Here is a 17,731-nt window from a genome sequence, read left to right on the forward strand (position 1 = left end):
CCAAGCTCATATTCCTAGAGTGAGGGATGCGCTGGTGACCCCCTCCCCCCACTCTGGTGAGAAACTAGGACATCGGACTGCTCAGGAGGCTTTGGGGATGGGGGGGGCAGGGGTTCCTAATATCTGTGTGTACTCCAGGTGTGGAAATATCAGGCCAGACCCATCATCATAAAAGCTGAGACTTGCTGAGCACGTACCGGGAGCTCCCAGGTTCTCGGCCTAAGCTAACTGACTGACTCCTCATCACAACTCTTGGAGGAGGTGCCAGGCATAGCCTCACTCGGCAGATGGGGAGACTGAGGCACAGAGAGGTTAAAGGATGTGCCAGGGCCAGAGGTCACAAGCAGCAGAGCTGGGATTTGAGCCCTGGCAGTCTGGCTCCGGTTGGCCCTGCTGAACCACACACTATATCATCTTTCATAAGAAAGGGTGCTTTGGGCACGTGTTTGCAAAGAGATGGAAACTTCTCTTTCTTCCTTGCACAGAGTGCTTGTCTGAGAGTAAGAGGGGAGGGGCCCTGGGTGAAGATGATGGAGGGAAGGATAACGTAGTCATGGCAGCAGCGGGGATGCTGCGAGAGGCTGCTGTGAGAAGAAGGACCCCCAGGGCCTGGCACAATACTGGGCTCATAGAAGATGCTTCATACAGGACAGATAAACTGCACTGAGCCCAGAGCCCATGTCAGGAGAGCCTCATCTCTTGGGGTTGGTTCTACCACCACGGTGGTCTTACCCCATGCCTGCCAATCAAACTTCCCTGGAAAGCCGAGTGGCCTTGGCGTGATGTTCTCTGCCTCCAGCCTCAGTTTCCCCATCTTAGAATAAAGAGACTTAGTTGGGCCCTCCCATCACCGACAGACTGTAGTTCAAGGAGACAGAGGTGGCACTTGACTCCTGCTGTTGAGATGAAATGGCTAAGTGGATGCAGACAGAAGTGATACCACAGTGGCTGACTCTTTCATCTCTTGGGGATGTGGGTGGCGGAGGGGGCCTTCTCAGACCCCAGCTGCCGGGCAGATGACAGGGCTGAGGTGCCTGAGACCTCGCAGCTGACGTTTAGGCGGATGTGTCAGAGGCCTTCCCTGACCTGCTGGGGTTTTCCTGGACCAAAGTCTCTCTACCAAGCCTGGAGGTTTTGGAGAGGTTTGGAGACACAGGCTGGGACTGGCCTCCGATATGCACAGGTTCCAACTCTGGCTAAGGCACCTGCCCACTTGCACCTCGACTCCCTTGCCTACAAAAGGGAACCATGATTTCTGCCTTGCAGTTTAAGGGTAAAGTGCTTCGTGTGGGAATAATGAGACAACAATAAACAACCAGGCCACACGCCCAACACTTTGTGCTCAGGTTTCTTCTTTCAGCCTTTCACGACCCCAGGAAGTGGGCTCCCCCAGCCCCACTTTCATAGACAAAGAGACTGAGGTCCAGAGAGGAGAAGTAACTTGTTTCAGGTAAGCCGGTTAATGCGTTGGCAGAACCAGGCCTCGAACTCAGGTGTGTCTGGCTCCAACGTCCGCACCCTACCTACTTCACCATTAGCTCCTGCCCGGCTGCCACTTGTTCCTCCTTCCCCTTCCCTTCGCTTCATTCTACCAGCTCCACCATCTCGCCACCCTGGCTGGGAGTCAGGAGCCCTAGATTCTGCTGCTAGTTTGCTGGGTGACCTTGAGCAGAGACATGAACCTCTCTGTGCTCCATCAAATCCCCACTTTGCTCAGCTGGGGGGAATCCATGTCAGCCACACGGATGGAGGGGAGTGTAGCCAAGGACCAGGGGTTACTGTATCTAGACCAGTGAAACTCTGAGTTTCCTGCAAGGCAAACCCACAGGTTTACAGCAAGACCTTCCCCTCCTCCTCGTCAAGGGTCCTGATCCCTGAGCCTTGAATTGAGCAGCTTGGTCAGCCTCCCAGTTCTCAGGTCCATTTAAGCACACAGCAAACTCCACAGCTGGTTTCCCCCATCTCTGCTGACCAAACGTTCCTGGAACGCTGACTGGCCTCGGCGGAAGCCAAACACTCCCTGGGCACCGCCCTGCTGTTCATGCCCTACAAGCACCCTCCACCTCAACATCTCAACTGCTGCCAAGTCTCTGAAGAAGCCAGGCTCCAGCAGGCCTCCAGGGCTTTGCATCGACTCTGCCCTCTTCCTCATCAGCCCGAACACCTACTCATACGTCAAAACCCAGCTCAGGCATTTAGAAACCCCCTCCATGAAGCCAGCCAACAGACACCACTTATCGAATGCCTATTCTGAATGCCTAGTCAGTGCCAGGTGCTGACCTGTGAAGCCTTTTATTTTTTTGCTTTTTAAGGCCACACCTGTGGCATATGGAAGCTCCCAGGCTAGGGGTCGAAACAGAGCTACAGCTGCCAGCCTACACCACAGCCACAGCAACACGGGATTCAAGCCATGTCTGCAACCTACACCGCAGCTCATGGCAACACTGGATCCTTAACCCACTGAGCAAGGCCAGGGATCGAACCCGTGTCCTCATGGATACTAGTCAGGTTTGTTACCACTGAGCCACCACGGGAACTCCATGACCCGTGAGGCTTTTTATGCACCAGGGTGTCTCTGCCACTCTGGGGAGCCTGCAAATGGCAGAGGCTGGACCTCACTTCCCTCTGCCTCCCCAGCATCATACCCATGAGGGCTCTGGGACTGAAGAGATGAACAAAAGTCCTTCTCAGCGCCTGACACTCAGGGCACAGATTTCAGCCACATTAAACAACAATTACTCAGAGAGTTTGAGAAAGTAGCTCTCATTCATTCACGCGATGAACAGTCAGTGAGCAATGTCTGCGCCAGGCACTGAAGATTTTACAGTGAGCAAAACAAACACAATCTAACAGGAGAGACATGCCTCAACTGCATAATCAAACAAACACATGCATAATTAAGCGTCATGAAGCAAAGATACCAGGACCTTGGAGGGCACAGAACAGGGAGGGACGGCCACATACAGGAGGATCCGATCTAGCCTGGTGTGATCCGGGGTGGCTTTTCTGAGTAAGTGGCCTCTGAGCAGGGACCTGACTGTGAGATGCAGCAAGCAGTAGAAGGAGCAGGACAGAGCAGTTGGGGGAAGTAAACAATCTGGGGGGTGGCTGGCAGGAGCCTGTGAGGGGGCCTCAGAGGGACCATCAGAAGGACATCAGAGGGGTGCTGTGGCTGGAGACTCACAGCGAGCGTGGCAGGAGATGAGGCTGGCTGGGCGGCCAGAACTTAGCCAATAGTGGGATGGCATTTGGGCTTGACCCCTAGGGCATGGGAAGCTATTGAAGAATTTTAAGCAGAGAGGGGACAGTTTGTGTGTGACACCGTCCTGTTGGCAAACTCGTTTCTACATTCTCCGGGCATTGATCTACAAAATGAACTGGGTCTACCTAGTGCACTCTCTGCTCCAGGATGCCAAAGGGAGACAGACTAGAAAAAGATGTGGGTGGGCACGGAACAGAGGGATGACTCTGTTGTCCGCCCCTGACCGGGGGCAGCTGGGAGGCGGCCACGGGGACTGGGATGGGGGGGAAGGGGAACTGGGGTCCTTTGCATCTACCAGGGGGCTCCCGGGTCCTGGCAGGGGGCGGGACAGTGGATGGGGATCCCACTTTACCTTGCCCACGTACAGGGGCTCGGTGCCCGTGTACTCCTCCACCACGAAGAACTGGTTCCACACCCAGCCGCGCTTCACGCGGCCTGTGCCAGGCGCGCCGTCCTGCGCAGCCCGGGGCTCCGATGGCGCTGGCGTGCCCGCCGCCCACAGGGGTCCTGGCAGCTGCGGCGGCGGCGGTAGCAGCAGCAGTAGCAGCAGCAGCAGCAACGCCGGCGACAGCGCGGCTCCCGCTCGGAGCCCCCGGCCGTCGAGCCGCGGCCTCATGCTTGGCCTGCCAGGGCCCTGGGCCCAGGAGCATGGACGGGAGGCACCAGGGCGTGGCCGCTCGATGGCAGGACGGAGCGGCGCAGTGTCACATGGTGGCCTCAGCGCGGCCGCCGGGGCGCCGCCCCCGACGGGGCACCCGGACAGGCGCGCGGCCCTGAACGCCGCCCAGCCTTGGGGGCGCCCGGCTGCAGAGGGAGGGGGCGCGGTCGCACCCGGGGCATGGACGGCCCCCGGGGTCCCCGCCCGCGCCCCCCTGGCGCGGCCGCAGCCGGATCACCAGGCAGCGCCTCTGCAGCTCCGGAGTCGGGGGTGCGCCATGGTCCCTGCGCTCAGGGGTGCTGGCTGGGGTCCGGCGGATCCTTCGGGGACTAGGGGCCGTCCCGACCAGGAGCCTGCGAGAGAAACGAGAAAACATCAGAGGAGGCTCTCTGAGGAGACAGGGCAGGTTGCGTCTATCTTTTTGTCCTTCGGGTACTAATTAAACGCCGACAGTGTGCCTGGCACGGTGCAGGGTGGGACAAACAAGACCAAGTCGTTCCTGCCTTCTTGGGCTCACAGTCAAGTAGTCATGTCCTGTCCCCTCCCCCCAGCCCTGGAAACTTCCTTTCAACTCCCACCTCACACATCCTCTCTCTCTCACCCTCTCCCGGCACCCGCTTTCCTCATGGACCCCTCCTCCAGCTGTTTCTTCGTGGGCCTCCATAGGCCACGGGCCCACAGGAGCGGGGACCTTATAAGATGCCTTCCCTGCCCCCGACACCTCACGGCTGCAAATCTCTCCAGCCCAGCCCACCCTCTAGAAAACCCCCATCCTAGAAGAGGAGCTGTCCCTTCTTCAAGAGCTCCCAAGCCTTCTGGGTGCGGAGTCCCACGCCCTGCCTGTCACCCATCCCTCCACTCATTCTACCCGATACACAGGAGCCCAGGGAGGGCCTTCTGATCTCCTGTGAGTCCCTCCACATTCCTTTTGGGGGTGGGGTGCCAGAGTCCCAGAGGGCCTTGCTTGGAGGCTCCCTGTGTGGCTCTGGGCAGGGTCACCTCCCCTCTGAGCCTGCCGCTGGGGTCCCCCCATCCTCCTCAGAGGACCTTCCTTTCCCAGAGTCTGAGAGCCACCTCGCCCCCTTCCTGGACCAGCACTGCCGTCCCCAGATCCATCCATCTCTGCTTCCCTCCCTCCATCGGATCCTGCTTTCAGCAAGAAAGGATCTGAGGGACTCACTCCTACTCAAGCCATAATGATGAATAATGGCTCAACGTGGGTGTTTACAGGGGACGGCAATGAGGAGTTTCAGGCACTGAGAAGCATAAGTGGAGGTGAGGAGCTCGGTCCCCACTTCTCTTCCCAAACCGAGTTCAGCTCAGTTCAACAACTCTATTGCGCTGAGTTTTGACTCTGTGCCAGGTATGGGCTGGATGCTAAGACAAAGGTAAGTAAGCGCACAGTTCAGTGATGCGAGAGTTAAGACCCCTCGTGCACCCACCTGAATGCCTGGTGGTGTGTGATCAGGGCTCTGAAAGGGGGTGCAACCTGGCACCTGGGGGGCTCTGGGAAGAGAGTGGGCACACGTGTCCAGAAGGGGCAGGTGGGTGGGAGGGAATCAGGGCTGCTTCTTGGAGGAGGAGGCCTCTGACGGGTGGTTAGAAAAGGATGGGTGTCCTGGCAGAGGAGTGGGCAGGCAGGTTGGGGGTGGTCTGGCTAGTCTGGGGAGTCAGCTTGGAAACATGAGGTGTGTGGCTGAGCAGAGGATCTGGGAGGGACTGGCCTGGCCCCCAGCCAGGTCCTCCTGCAGATGAGGGAAGTGGCTGGAATCTTTGGAGCAGAAGACAGGCCGATCACTTCTTGTGACCCAGGACCACAGCTGGCAGTTCTCATAACTTGAACTCACTAACTCCCATGAATCACAACAACTGTGAAAGTTGCTGTCTTATACCCATTTTGCAGATGCGTGACTCCCCAGGGCGCTTTCCCACTAGCAGCTCCAGGGTTTCTTTATGGAAGGGGTTCTGGGGTAGATGTCATCTGTGGGGAGGTGGGGGTGATGGTGAGGGGGTTAAAAGTGCATTTCAGGGCAACGAGAATGAGACAACATCGGTTCCTAGGGAAGAGCTGAAAAGTCCCCAAGCCAGCTGTTCCCTCTCCCTCCAGACCCACCCTGAACTAATGGACGTCAGGAGAACTCCTGACCCCACTGTGAGCATCCCTAGCACCCCTTCCTCACCCACTCCGTGGGGTCTCACTTGGCATGAAGGCACAGCCGAGGGATGCTGGCAGACCCTCCCCCACCCTGGTGACCCTGCTCCACAGGCAGTGCCTGAGCTGTGCTGCCGCCCCTGGGGATCCGGTGCGTTGATTCCCAGCGTTATGGCCTGGGCTGGTCGTAATGAGGCTGGAGTTATGGGTGAGGAGGAGGCACCGCTCCAAAGCCTTCATTTCCTGCAGCTTATGACTTCCCTGCGCGCTGCAGGAACTCATCCCCTTACTCCATCAGGCAGTTTCAGGGCCCATCACAGCCCTGCAGGGACGCAGAGGGGAAGGGCTGGGGGAAGGGAGGGTTTGGGGGATGCTGGGGCCACCTCTGGGGAGGGCCATGGGGGTGCAGGAAGGGGGAACAAGGGGAGATCCCCCAATGTCTGCAGGCACCCCATTTGGGGCTCTCTCCCCTCTCTCTCCTTTCTTTCTCTAGAACCCCTTTAATAAGAGGGGGACACACTAAGATTCCATCATTCATTCATTCATCAAACATTAGCATCTACTACATTTGGGGAGACAGAAATGCATTACATTTATTCATTCAACACACTTGGAAAATCATGTCTCTGTTTAAGGCAGCAGGATGTAATCAGCTACTCAGCTATCAGGAGAGAGGTGCATTCTTCTGGTTATTCTTCTGGTTATTCGTTTACTCTTTCTACAAATATTTACCCGTGCCTCCCTGACACCGGCCCCCTGTGTAGGCACGAGGGACAAAGTAATAAAGCAATAAAGTCCTGGCTCTCATGGAGCTGACCTTCTGGTAACAAAGGAATGGAATCTACAATATAATTTCAGGGAGCGATAAATATTAAGGAGGAACATAAAGCAGGGAAGAAGGAGGAAGAGGGGGATGGAAGGGCTGCGGTGGGTGTGCTATTGTACACAGGGTATCAGGGAGGATCTCTCGGAGGAGGTGACATTTGGGGGATCTGGGAGGATGAGAAAGAGCCAGGCACACCATGGTTCCATGCCGAAGGAACAGCATGTGCAAAGGTCCAGAGGCTGGAACAAGCTGAGGAACAGGGAAGCAGGCCACGGTGGCTGGTACAGAGCAAGGGGGTGGCCGAAGATGCCTCAGGAAATGGGGGTGCCGGCCAGATGGAGCAGGACTGGAAGAAGGAAAGCAGTGTCCATTTCATTCTGAGTGTGCAGAGAAGCGCTTGGAGGGACTTTATACAATAAAAACCGAAATGGCACACGGCTATGAGGGAATTTCATGATGGGAATCCTTCAACTTTGGAGGGCCAGGCATAGCTGGGTGCAGAGTAGGGACTCTGTGACAGAGTAGGGTCACAGAGAAGGTGGCCTTTGGAGTTAAAGCGAAGGAAGGATTTGAACAGGCGGAATTTGGGGTGTTGGGGAGGAGAGGGAGCACGCTGTGGAAGGGCTGCAAAGTCAAGGCCCACTTTAGAAAAGTGCAGAGTCCACGAGTGTTGTCCAGAGCAGCACAGGATACTTGGTGATGGAGTGGGGCCTCGAACCCAGGACTTAGATTCCCCTTGGCAGAGGGCATCTTTGAGGGGATAGGAAAAGATGGCCCTCCGAGTGGACGCAGCCCAGTGCGCAGAAGCACACTTGGCAGGACAAGGGTGGCTGTGTCTCAGCTCCCACCTGCCTTCCTGGCAGGCCACCCCGGGCAGGGCACATCCTGCACTGTCGTTTGCAGGGTGAGGCCCGCATGGCCACACACCCCCCGACCCCCTGCCTGGACCTTCATGCCTCAGCCCACTGGCTCCTCTGTTGGGCACGTTGGCCAGATTCCCTGGCCACTGGCCAAGTCTCCACCACTCCACACGGCCCTGCCAGCACTGCCCTAGACACTCCAGCCTCTTCCCGCCCTCCTTCCTTCCTGCTCCAGCTGCCTTTCCCGAGTGGGCATCAGCTACAGGACCTTGGCATATTCTGAGTCCTTCAGGGAGGCAGCTGTGGTGCCTTGGGCTGTGTTCGGTCCTGCTGGGTCTCTCAGTAAGATCTTGGGCATCTTGGCAGCCTTCTCTGGGCCGCATGTCCCAACCTACTGCCCAGCTGTTTAATCCCAAATGGGATGAGAAGCCGAGCCCCAGGCTGGCTCAATAAATGCTGGCTTTGTCCCGTCTACTCTTCAGCCTCACTTCCTATAATCCGTGTGCTCTCAGAGCCACATAAGTTCCCACCACACGTGTGGTTCCTATATGTGTGCAGGCACATGCCTGCAATCATGGATGCCAGTGTGAGTGCACACACGCGTGTGTGTGTGTGTGTGTATCTGGTGCATGTCCATTCCTTCCACAGATGTTTGTGAGTGGCCACTCTGTGCTGTTTCATTGTGTCACAATGAAAAGTAACGGAGTCCTTGCCCTTGCAAGTCTAGCGGGGGTCAGACAACAAATAAATAACATGTCAGATGATGGTAAGAGCTATGGGGAAAAACAAAGTAAGGGGTCCCGGAAGTGCTGGGGGTGGTTCGCTCTCTCCTTCTCTCTCTCAATCACCTCTTATAAATGATAATTTATACAAGACGGTCAGGGAGGGCCCCACAGTGAGGATGATACTTTGAACAGAGATCTGGAGTGAGGGAAGGAGATGGCCGTGCACAGAGCTGGGAGAAGAGCATTCCAGGCTGGGAGAACAGCAGGTGCAAAGGCCCTGAGGTCAGTGCATGTTTGGTGTGCAGGAGAAACAGCAATGAGCCCAGGGTCGCTGAACTGGAGAGAGTGCAGGAGGGCAGCAGGAGATGAAGACAGAGAGATGTGGAGCTGGGCGTCAGAGCCTGCAAGACCTCCTTTGGGATTTTCTGTGAGTGAGCTGTGACTCTTGGGAGGGTTTTGGCAGAGGAATGCCATGATCTGGTTTACATTTTGAAAGTTCACCCAGGCTGGCTGTTGTGTTCTAAACAGAGGGATACTGGGGCTAGGAGGGGGCAAGGGAGCTATTTCAATAAGCCAGATGAGGAGTGAAGGGGGCTTGAACCAAGCAGGAGCAGCGGAGGTGCTGAGGAATATGGCTGGATCATGAAATACGTGGATGGATCAGAAATGGGGTGCGAGTGGAAGAGAGGAACCAAGCCTGACCACACCTGCAGCCCGGGCAATGGAAATGATGAGGTGCTTTCACTGAGCTGCAGGCAAGCGTGGGCAGAGCAGACCTGGGGAGACCATCGGGGACTCGTCTGGATGTATTACAATCAAGTTGTGGACGTTTGGCGAGTCCAAGTGGAGACATCAAGCAGGCAACTGTGCTAATAGTCAGGAGCTCAGGGGCGAAGTCCTGGCTGCAGATATAAATCTGGGCACTTGGATGGTTTTTAGAGCTGAGATTGGGTCAGCTCGCGAACGAGGGAGCATAGATGGAGAAGGGGTCCCAGCACCTCAACACAGAGAGACTGGGGGTGGGGACGGGAGGCTAGGAGAGAAGAGGTACTGGGGAAGCCCACAGAAGAAAGGAAGAAGGAGGCATTAGCTGGTGACAGCCTCTCCACCTTTGCCTGTCACGGTTCCACTTTACACCTGCTGTCCTGGCATAACTATGACGAGTGTCCGACCCCCTTTCACTCTCGGTTTGGATGATAAATTATATGGTCATTCTACTGACAGGTCAAGTCAGACACAGACTTTGAACTGACCATTGGATTTAGCAACACGGAGGTCATCAGTGGCCTTGATAAAAGCTGTTTTGGTTGAGTGGTAGGTGTGCAGGCGTGACTGGAGTGGATTTGGGAGAGGCTGGGAAGAGAGCAGGTGGAGACACGTGTGGGTGGGTGGCAGCCCCTCTAGGGATTTTTGAAGGTTCGTTTTGCCTGCTCCCCCAATTCCTACCCTTCCCTCAGCAGTCTGGCTGGCTGGCTTTTATGGTGTATAAAGAGAGGTGCAAAACAGAAAAGATGGGCCGGCTGCTAACAGCTAATTTTTCCCCTCATCCTTCTTTCTTGCTTCCATTTTGCTTAGATAGTCACCTTCTTGCAGCTTGGCCATGTGCTCAGCCCCTCCCCTCTGAACAGTGATTAGTCTAAGCCAATAAGAGCCATTCCCCCATTTCCAGCAGTGATTGGTCTAGAAAGTATCATGTGACACAGTTCTGGCTAATGACATATACAGGAATCACTCCTGGAGAGCTTCTGGATATACATTTTTTACTCTTTAAAAAGAAATGCCTTGAGGAGAAACTTTCTGTTTTCAGCATGTGTGAGAAGGTGATGGCTGGAGCAAGAGCAGCCATTCTGGGATAACGAGGGGAGCCACTCCAAGAGGCCAAAGGCACCCACTAAGAAATGATGGAACAATCTACCCTTGATGATATTGTTGAACCACCAAATTTATCGATTCTGGGCTTTGACAATCCAGCTCCAGCCCATCTTCCTTCAGACTCTTATTCTCTCCCCTCTGAACCCCCGCAGACCTCTATGGCAGGGTCTTCTTCTGGGATTTGGTATCAGCTGTGATGACAAGCTTCTAGAGGACAGAGATCATACCTATTCCTTCCTCCTGCCCTCCCTTCTACTTCCCACTCACACCTCGCAGAGCCAAGCATGGAGCTGGGGCCTGGGAGAGCCTCAGTGAAATCTTTCCACAGATAGATTTTGGGAACTGCTTGGGCAATGTGTCTTTCTCTCTCACTGAGAAGTTGCCAGCCTTGCTGATTTGCTGTAGCCCCATCTGTCCTTTGGGCATCATTGCCACTGCCTACATTGTATCCTTCCAGAATCTGGGCTGGGTGACCAGCATGTCCTTTCTTGATTTCTCAGTGCCCTAGTACCATTGCTGCCAAGGCTGTATCACTGTGAGCTCAGTGGCTCCAGGCCCTCCTTTGTCATCTGGCTGTCTCCCTGGGGGAACAGAGGGAAGGATTCTTATCCTCCCCTTCCCACATCTGTTTCCCAGCCTCTCACTCTGCCAAGACCAAGAAGAGGGGCTTGGCCCAGTGACCGCCACCCCCTCACCCCCACAGGACAAAGCAGGAGATCTGATGGTGCAGCCTGGGGCTCCTCACCCCTGCCTCCTCCCCCACACTCCTGGCCCCTACTGCTGGGACAGGATTTAATATCCAGGTGATCTAAAACCACAGGGTTCAGAGGGAGACCAGGGTTTGAGTCCCAGTTCTATTATTTTACTGTATGTGTGACCTTGGGAATTTTCTGTTTCCCTAAGTCTCAGTTTTCTCATCTGAATAATGGGAATAACAGTGCTTACCTCCCAGACCCAGTGTTCGGGATAAATGAGATGATGCATGTGAAGGCATCCACAGGGTTTGGCCACAAAGGCCAGCTAGTGTAATGATAATGACTGCTCTTTTTATTATTGCTATTATCATCATTATTACTTCTGGTCACTTGAAAAATCCAACTGGACCCCTAGTAAGTTCAAAGTACCCTGACCAGGTCATTCATTTATTCACTCGTGCATTTATTTAACAACTGCCACGAGCTGCTGCGTGCACCTCACTCCAGAGGAGTGAGGACTTGTGCTGGGTAGGGGTGGTTCCCCTCCGCCACCCACTCCAGGGCTAGGCTGGTGCCGGGGGCGGGGGGGGGAAGGCTGAGGCGGGAAGAGGCAGCTCATTCATTGGCTCGTTCATTCACTCTCGGCTCCACGTGCACTGGTTTGGCATGTAGATGCCCTCCCTCCATGCCCACCTGGCTCCCAGCTCTGCAGGGAGAACTGTGCCTGGCCGCCTGGCTCCTGTCTGCCCTGTCCGAGTCCCAGGGGCACAGTGCCTGCTGGATCCTGAGCCCAGAGCTCTCTGTGCTTGGCGGCTGCCTTCTCCCTGGGGAGAAATGATCTCTACAGCTCAAACTCTCCCTCTAGGCCAGAACCGGTCCCAGCATAGCACAGGAGCTGTTGAGGCGTGGAGGGGTGCCGGGCAGTGGAGCCACGAACAAGAGAGCAGACCGGTTACCGCCACATGCCTGAGCATGCGCGTGCCTGAGCACATGTGTGCATTTCCATTAGTAGTGACGTGTGCAGGATGGCACGCACGTGCGCTGTGTCCCAGCACTAGAACAACTCCGTGCATGCGAGAGTAAGTGTGGAGTGAGTGGATGGGGGCTGCTCTGCGTGGGCTGAGCCCGTGGGCTGTTCCTGGGGCCTGGGGGTGAGGCATGTATCCTGCGAGCTCGGTGCCGCACTGCCAGCTGGGGTGGGGACTGTCTCTCTGGGTGTGTTTGTGTCGGGGGTCAGGATGTGCCAGTGTTTCTGGGCTTGGTAGCCGGACTGTGATCCAGGGAGGCAAAGCGGGGAGGTCAGGGGAGCGGGGATGAGTAAAGCTGAGGCCATAGGCGCCCGCTAATCATGGTCACCCCATCTGTAAAGCTGATCTAAGGGCCCCAGTTTTGTCCCCAGTCTCTGCTGAGCCTACTACCAGATGCACCTTCATGAAGCCCAGCTTAGTCTGGAAGGTTCTGTCCAAAACCTTCCCCAGCTCCCTTTCACCTTCAGGATGAAGTCCAGACTCGGGCCTGGCATCCATTAGTTACCATTCAGAGTAGCAAAAAGCTTTTCACGCTCAGTGACTCCGCCCACGTGTAATCCCTGGATGTAGGTACTGTTATTTGCCCTCATTTTTCAGATGAGGAAACTGAGGCACAAAGAGTTCATGAACATTGCCCAAGATGCAAGCGGGAGGATGCGGTGCTGGAATCTGAACCCTGGGCTGTTGGCTCCAAAGCCTGAGCCTTTAGCCATAGCACATGTGGCCACTCACAGCCCTGTGAGGTCTGGACCCGCCCACTCTACGTCACTGTCAAGGCATCTTTCACATGCCCATCTCTCTGGGCAGATGAGGCCAACCCCTGTTTACTCCTTCAGCGCCTCTGGGCCTTTGCTCCTGCTGTTCCCTCTGCCAGGAATACCTTTCTCCCACGTTGCCCAGATCCAACCCTGACCCACCTCTCGGAGCCCAGCCTGACTTCCCTCTCCTCCGGGCCATCTCTCTGCCTCCCCCACCCCCAACCCCAGTATGCTCACTCGTCTGAGTCGGGGCTCAGAATCAGGCTCTCCGCGAGTTCCCATAGTGGCTCAGTGGTTAACGAACCCGACTAGCATTCATGAGAACGCGGGTTTGATCCCTGGCCTCGCTCAGTGGGTTAAGGATCCCCATGAGCTGTGGTGTAGGTCGCAGATGCAGCTCAGATCCCGCATTGCTGTGGCTGTGGTGTAGGCCGGCAGCTGCAGCTCTGATTCGACCCCTAGCCTGGGAACCTCCATATGCCTTGGGTGTGGCCCTAAAAAGACAAAAGACAAAAAAAAAAAAAAAAAAAAAAAAAGAATCAGGCTCTCCCTGATCTTGGTCTCGGCACCCTGCCAGCTGGCTGTGGGCGCCTCCATCCCTGCCCTCCAGCTCTGTGCCCTGCTCAGAGTGGGTTTTACTGAATGTGGGTGAATGGATGAAAGAATGTATAGATGGACGGAAGGCCACATGGTGGGGTTACCACCACACCACCTCCCGCTGGGCTGCCTTTCTGTGGCATTGTTTCCTTCTGTTTGTTCCACTCACTGATTCACCAAGTATTTATTGAGCACCTACTCTATGCTAGGCACCGAGCTGGAGGCAGAGCATGTAGCAGTGGATAAATCAAAGTCCCTGCTCCTATGGCCCAGTGTTCTCTGTGTGTGTGTGTGTGTGTGTGTGTGTGTGTGTAAGGAGATATTCATCAATTCAATCATCTCGCAAGTAAATATACAATTACCAAAGGAGTCAGGTTCCATGAAGGGTAAGTGTGGGGACTCGCACCTTTCACAGGGGAGGGGCCAGGGATGGGAGGGGCGGGGGGGCAGTTCCCCAAGAAAGGGGTTGTTTTTTGTGTTTTGTTTTGGTTTTTTGTCTTTTGTCCTTTTAGGGCCACACCTGTGGCATATGGAGGTTCCCAGGCTAGGGGTCCAATCAGAGCTGCAGCCACCGGCCTACGCCAGAGCCACAGCAACACGGGATCCGAGCGGTGTCTGCTACCTACACCAATGCCAGATCCTTAACCCACTAAGCAAGGCCAGGGATCAAACCCGCAACCCCATGGTTCCTAGTCAGATTCGTTTCCGCTGCGCTACGACGGGAACTCCAAGAAAGGGGTTTTTGAGCTGAAATGTAAGAGATGAGAGACATACTGGGGCCTAGGTCATTAGAACATGCAAAGCCACATCTGAGGGCCTGAAAGTTCAAGGGCCAGAGCACAGCTTGTGGGGGGAGAAGCGACTTACGAAAGGGCTTAAGGAGTTCAGATTTTGGCTCCAGAGAAATGGGAAGGCATCGAAGGATTTTTAGCAGAGGAGATGTGATCAGACTTGGTTTTGAAAGAGATCACGGGCTTGAGGCTTAAAGGACAAACTGCACATGTGCCAAGAGCGGAAGCCAGGGACCTGTGAGGAGGCAGTGGCAGTGTCTGGGTGAGAGGTGGTGGTGGTGGCTCAGATCAAGGAGCCCATCGTGGGATGGACAGAAGGTGACAGATTTGAAATATTTAGGAAGTAAAATAGACCAGATCTGGTGACGGGTCAGACGTAGGGAATGAGGGGGGAGCAACATCAGGTACGACCCCCAATTTTTAATAATTTTTTTTATTACCACCTACTAAGAGCCAGGTACTGTCTGGGCACTTTATGGGCATCGCCTTGCTTACTCCTCACCATAACACCACAGAGTAAGTTATCATCGCCCTCCTTCACCATCTCATTTCACTCTGATTAGAATGCCAGGGGCTGACGGGACAGAGTGGCGTTTGTCCCAAGCTTTGTTGCTTTGGGGGAACAGCCTTGGCAGATCAAAGGAATAGAGGAAGAAGAAAGGCAGGCAGGTTGCATATATTGAGCTGATTCTGAGTCAGTGAGAATAATGATAGATAACATTTATAGAACTTTTACTGTGTGCCAGGCACAGTGCCATCCAATTAGCTAATAATAAGAGGTAACACTTAGTTCCATGCAGGGCACTTTATATCAATGATCTGCTTGAAATCTCACAACAGCTCTCCTTATAATTTCTATTATAGAAGAAGGGACAGTGGCTCAGAGAGGTTGAGAGACTTGCCCAAGGTCACACAGCCAGGCTATGGTGGCAGGTGGCGGGCACGGTGATGAGGATGGGCAAAGACGTGCTCAGTGTCAGCTGGGAAGGAAGAAAAGGCCTGCCTTGGGTTCTAAGCATGAACCATGTCCTTCCCCTGAACACCTCTTGACACGGCTTATCCCACGCCGACTGTCTACTTAGCCTGACCACCTATGAGTGTTATGAATATATACATGTATGCACATTTACACTTACACACACACACATATACACGCATCCCTTGACTGACACTGCTCTCCGGCCCTGGGCTGGCCCCCTGGACCCTCCACCCCAGGTGCCCCTGGCCTGCACCTGTCTCCCGCCCTGCCCCCATCCTGCCTGCCTGCCGGTGCCGCAGGCAGAGCCCGCTGTACATCATGTTGACAGTGGAAATTACATCCGAGCTGCTGTTTTACACCGCGCCCTGTCAGAACTCACCGCAGCCCAGTGATCAGGACAAATTGAATACCATCCTGGCCGTGTCAATATTTATTCCATTTTACAAATGCGGCCGGATGGGGGGCAGGGCCCTGCTGTGATGCCAGCCAAGCTGAGCCCCGGGAGGTCCTTCTCCCTCTCACGCCTGAGCTGCCCCCTCCTCTTTCCTCCTCTTTCTCCACTTTGGTAATCAGTTAAAATTGTGAAATTCAGCATTTGTAACGAAAAGTGCATGAAACGTAAATGCAGAGTTTAACAAATAATTATAAGATGAACCCCACAGATCACCCTTTGATCAAAACACCGAAAATCACCCACTCTTCAGAATTCCCCCACTGTGTCCCTTTTGACCATAACCACTGCATCCTCCCTTCCTGGCTTTTAGGATAACTAGTGCCTTTGCCTTTTTATGTAGTTTACCACCTACTTATGCATTCCTAACATCTGAATTTAGCTTGTTTTCAAACTTGAGATAGAGGGAATCATCCTGTATATACTCTTTTGCATTTTGTTTGTATCGTGTTTTTGAGATTCATCTTTGTTCTTGTGTTTCCTTTTCACTACTGTATAGTACTCCGTTGCATGAATATACCGTGATTGATACATCCCATTCCAGTCATTCTCATTTTCCCTCTGCTTTCCACCTTTCTTCTGCTCTTCCTCCTAGTCTGTCTCTGCCTTCCCTTCCATATTCTTCTCCCCCTCTTTTGCCTCCTTGGTTGCCTGCCTCTCATTGTTGTGTTTACCACATCTGTGCATGTCACAAACATACCTGATCCCAGCTCCTCCATCCTACCAGGGGCCTGGAGGCTCCCTCTGGGTCTCACCCTCCCCCACCCAGTTCCTGGAATATGTGGCTCCAGCCAGAGGGAGATTCCCCTGGACCTGAGTGTATTAAAGTTTGTCTGTGGCAAAGGATCCACAGGGGCAGAGACTGGGGGTCCATGGCAGGGTTCTCTGCTCCTGTGCATCAGCTTCTTTTTTTTTTTTTTTTTTTTGTCTTTTGTCTTTTGTTGTTGTTGTTGTTGTTGTTATTTCTTGGGCCGCTCCCGCGGCATATGGAGGTTCCCAGGCTAGGGGTTGAATCGGAGCTGTAGCTACCGGCCTACGCCAGAGCCACAGCAACGCGGGATCCGAGCCGCGTCTGCAACCTACACCACAGCTCAAGGCAACGTCGGGTCCTTAACCCACTGAGCAAGGGCAGGGATCGAACCCGCGACCTCATGGTTCCCAGTCGGATTCGTTAACCACTGCGCCACGACAGGAACTCCTGTGCATCAGCTTCTAATCTAGCAACCTTAGGGGGAAAGTCCCCACCCATCACCCTCACTCAGACACTACCCTCTGGACTGGGGTGAGAACCAAGGTGGCCCCGAGTGGCCCTGAAGGATGCACAGATGACTTGGCAGGGGAGATGGGAACCTGGGCTGGCCAAGGGTGAAGCCCCACCCTCACTCTGTTCACTCAAGGTCTCTTGGGGTATCCATCCCGTATCTAAGCATCAGGTCTCACCAAGGCCACAGTGAGGAAACCAGCAGGCTGGGGGGAGTCCTCATGGGGTGGAGAGTCCTCCAAGGAACCATTAAAGAGACTGCTTATCATTCACAAAGACCCATGCACCCCTATGTTCATAGCAGCACTACTGACAATAACCAAGACATGGAAACAACCCAAATGTCCATTGACAGGTGGATGGATTAAGAAGATGTGGTACATACACACTATGGAATACTATTAAGCCATTAAAAGAATGAAATAATGCCATTTGCAGCAACATGGTTGGAACCAGAGATTCTCATATTAAGTGAAGTAAGTCGGAAAGAGGAAGACAAATACCACACAACATCACTTCTATGTGGAATCTAAACTATGGCACAGACGAACCTATCTACAGAACAGCAACAGACTCACAGACATGGAGAACAGACTTGGTGCCAAGGGGGAAGGGGAGGGCGTGGGATGGACGGGGAGTTTGGGGTTGGACGATGCAAACTATTACATGTAGAATGGATAAGCAATGAGGTCGTGCTGTACAGCACAGGGAACTATAGCCAATCCCCTGTGATAGAACATGATGGAAGATAATAGGAGAAAAAGAATGTATATGTGTGTGTGTGTGTGTGTGTGTGTATGAAGGGGTCACTTTGCT

At 54.2% G+C, this 17,731-nt stretch overlaps 1 protein-coding gene across 3 annotated transcripts in view; it reads right to left on the minus strand.

Moving 5' to 3' along the window:
- The window catches only part of CDH22 (cadherin 22), a 131,987-nt gene that overhangs the window by 70,092 nt on the left and 44,164 nt on the right, over positions 1 to 17,731 (minus strand). For all 3 annotated transcript variants that reach the window (XR_014832457.1, XM_085004074.1, XM_021077733.2), the window contains exon 2: positions 3,615 to 4,273. Coding sequence is in view for 2 of the 3 variants with exons in the window: in XM_085004074.1 (XP_084860200.1) it covers positions 3,615 to 3,878 (264 nt within the window). In the remaining variant the exon portion in view is untranslated. The remainder of the gene's footprint in view (positions 1 to 3,614; positions 4,274 to 17,731) is intronic.

Source organism: Sus scrofa, chromosome 17 (genome assembly GCF_054392235.1).
Source record: "Sus scrofa isolate SSC_HxYL_T2T_F1_AM1 chromosome 17, Sscrofa_HxYL_maternal_Yorkshire_Landrace_v2.0, whole genome shotgun sequence".
In the NCBI taxonomy this organism is placed as follows: Eukaryota; Metazoa; Chordata; class Mammalia; order Artiodactyla; family Suidae; genus Sus; species Sus scrofa.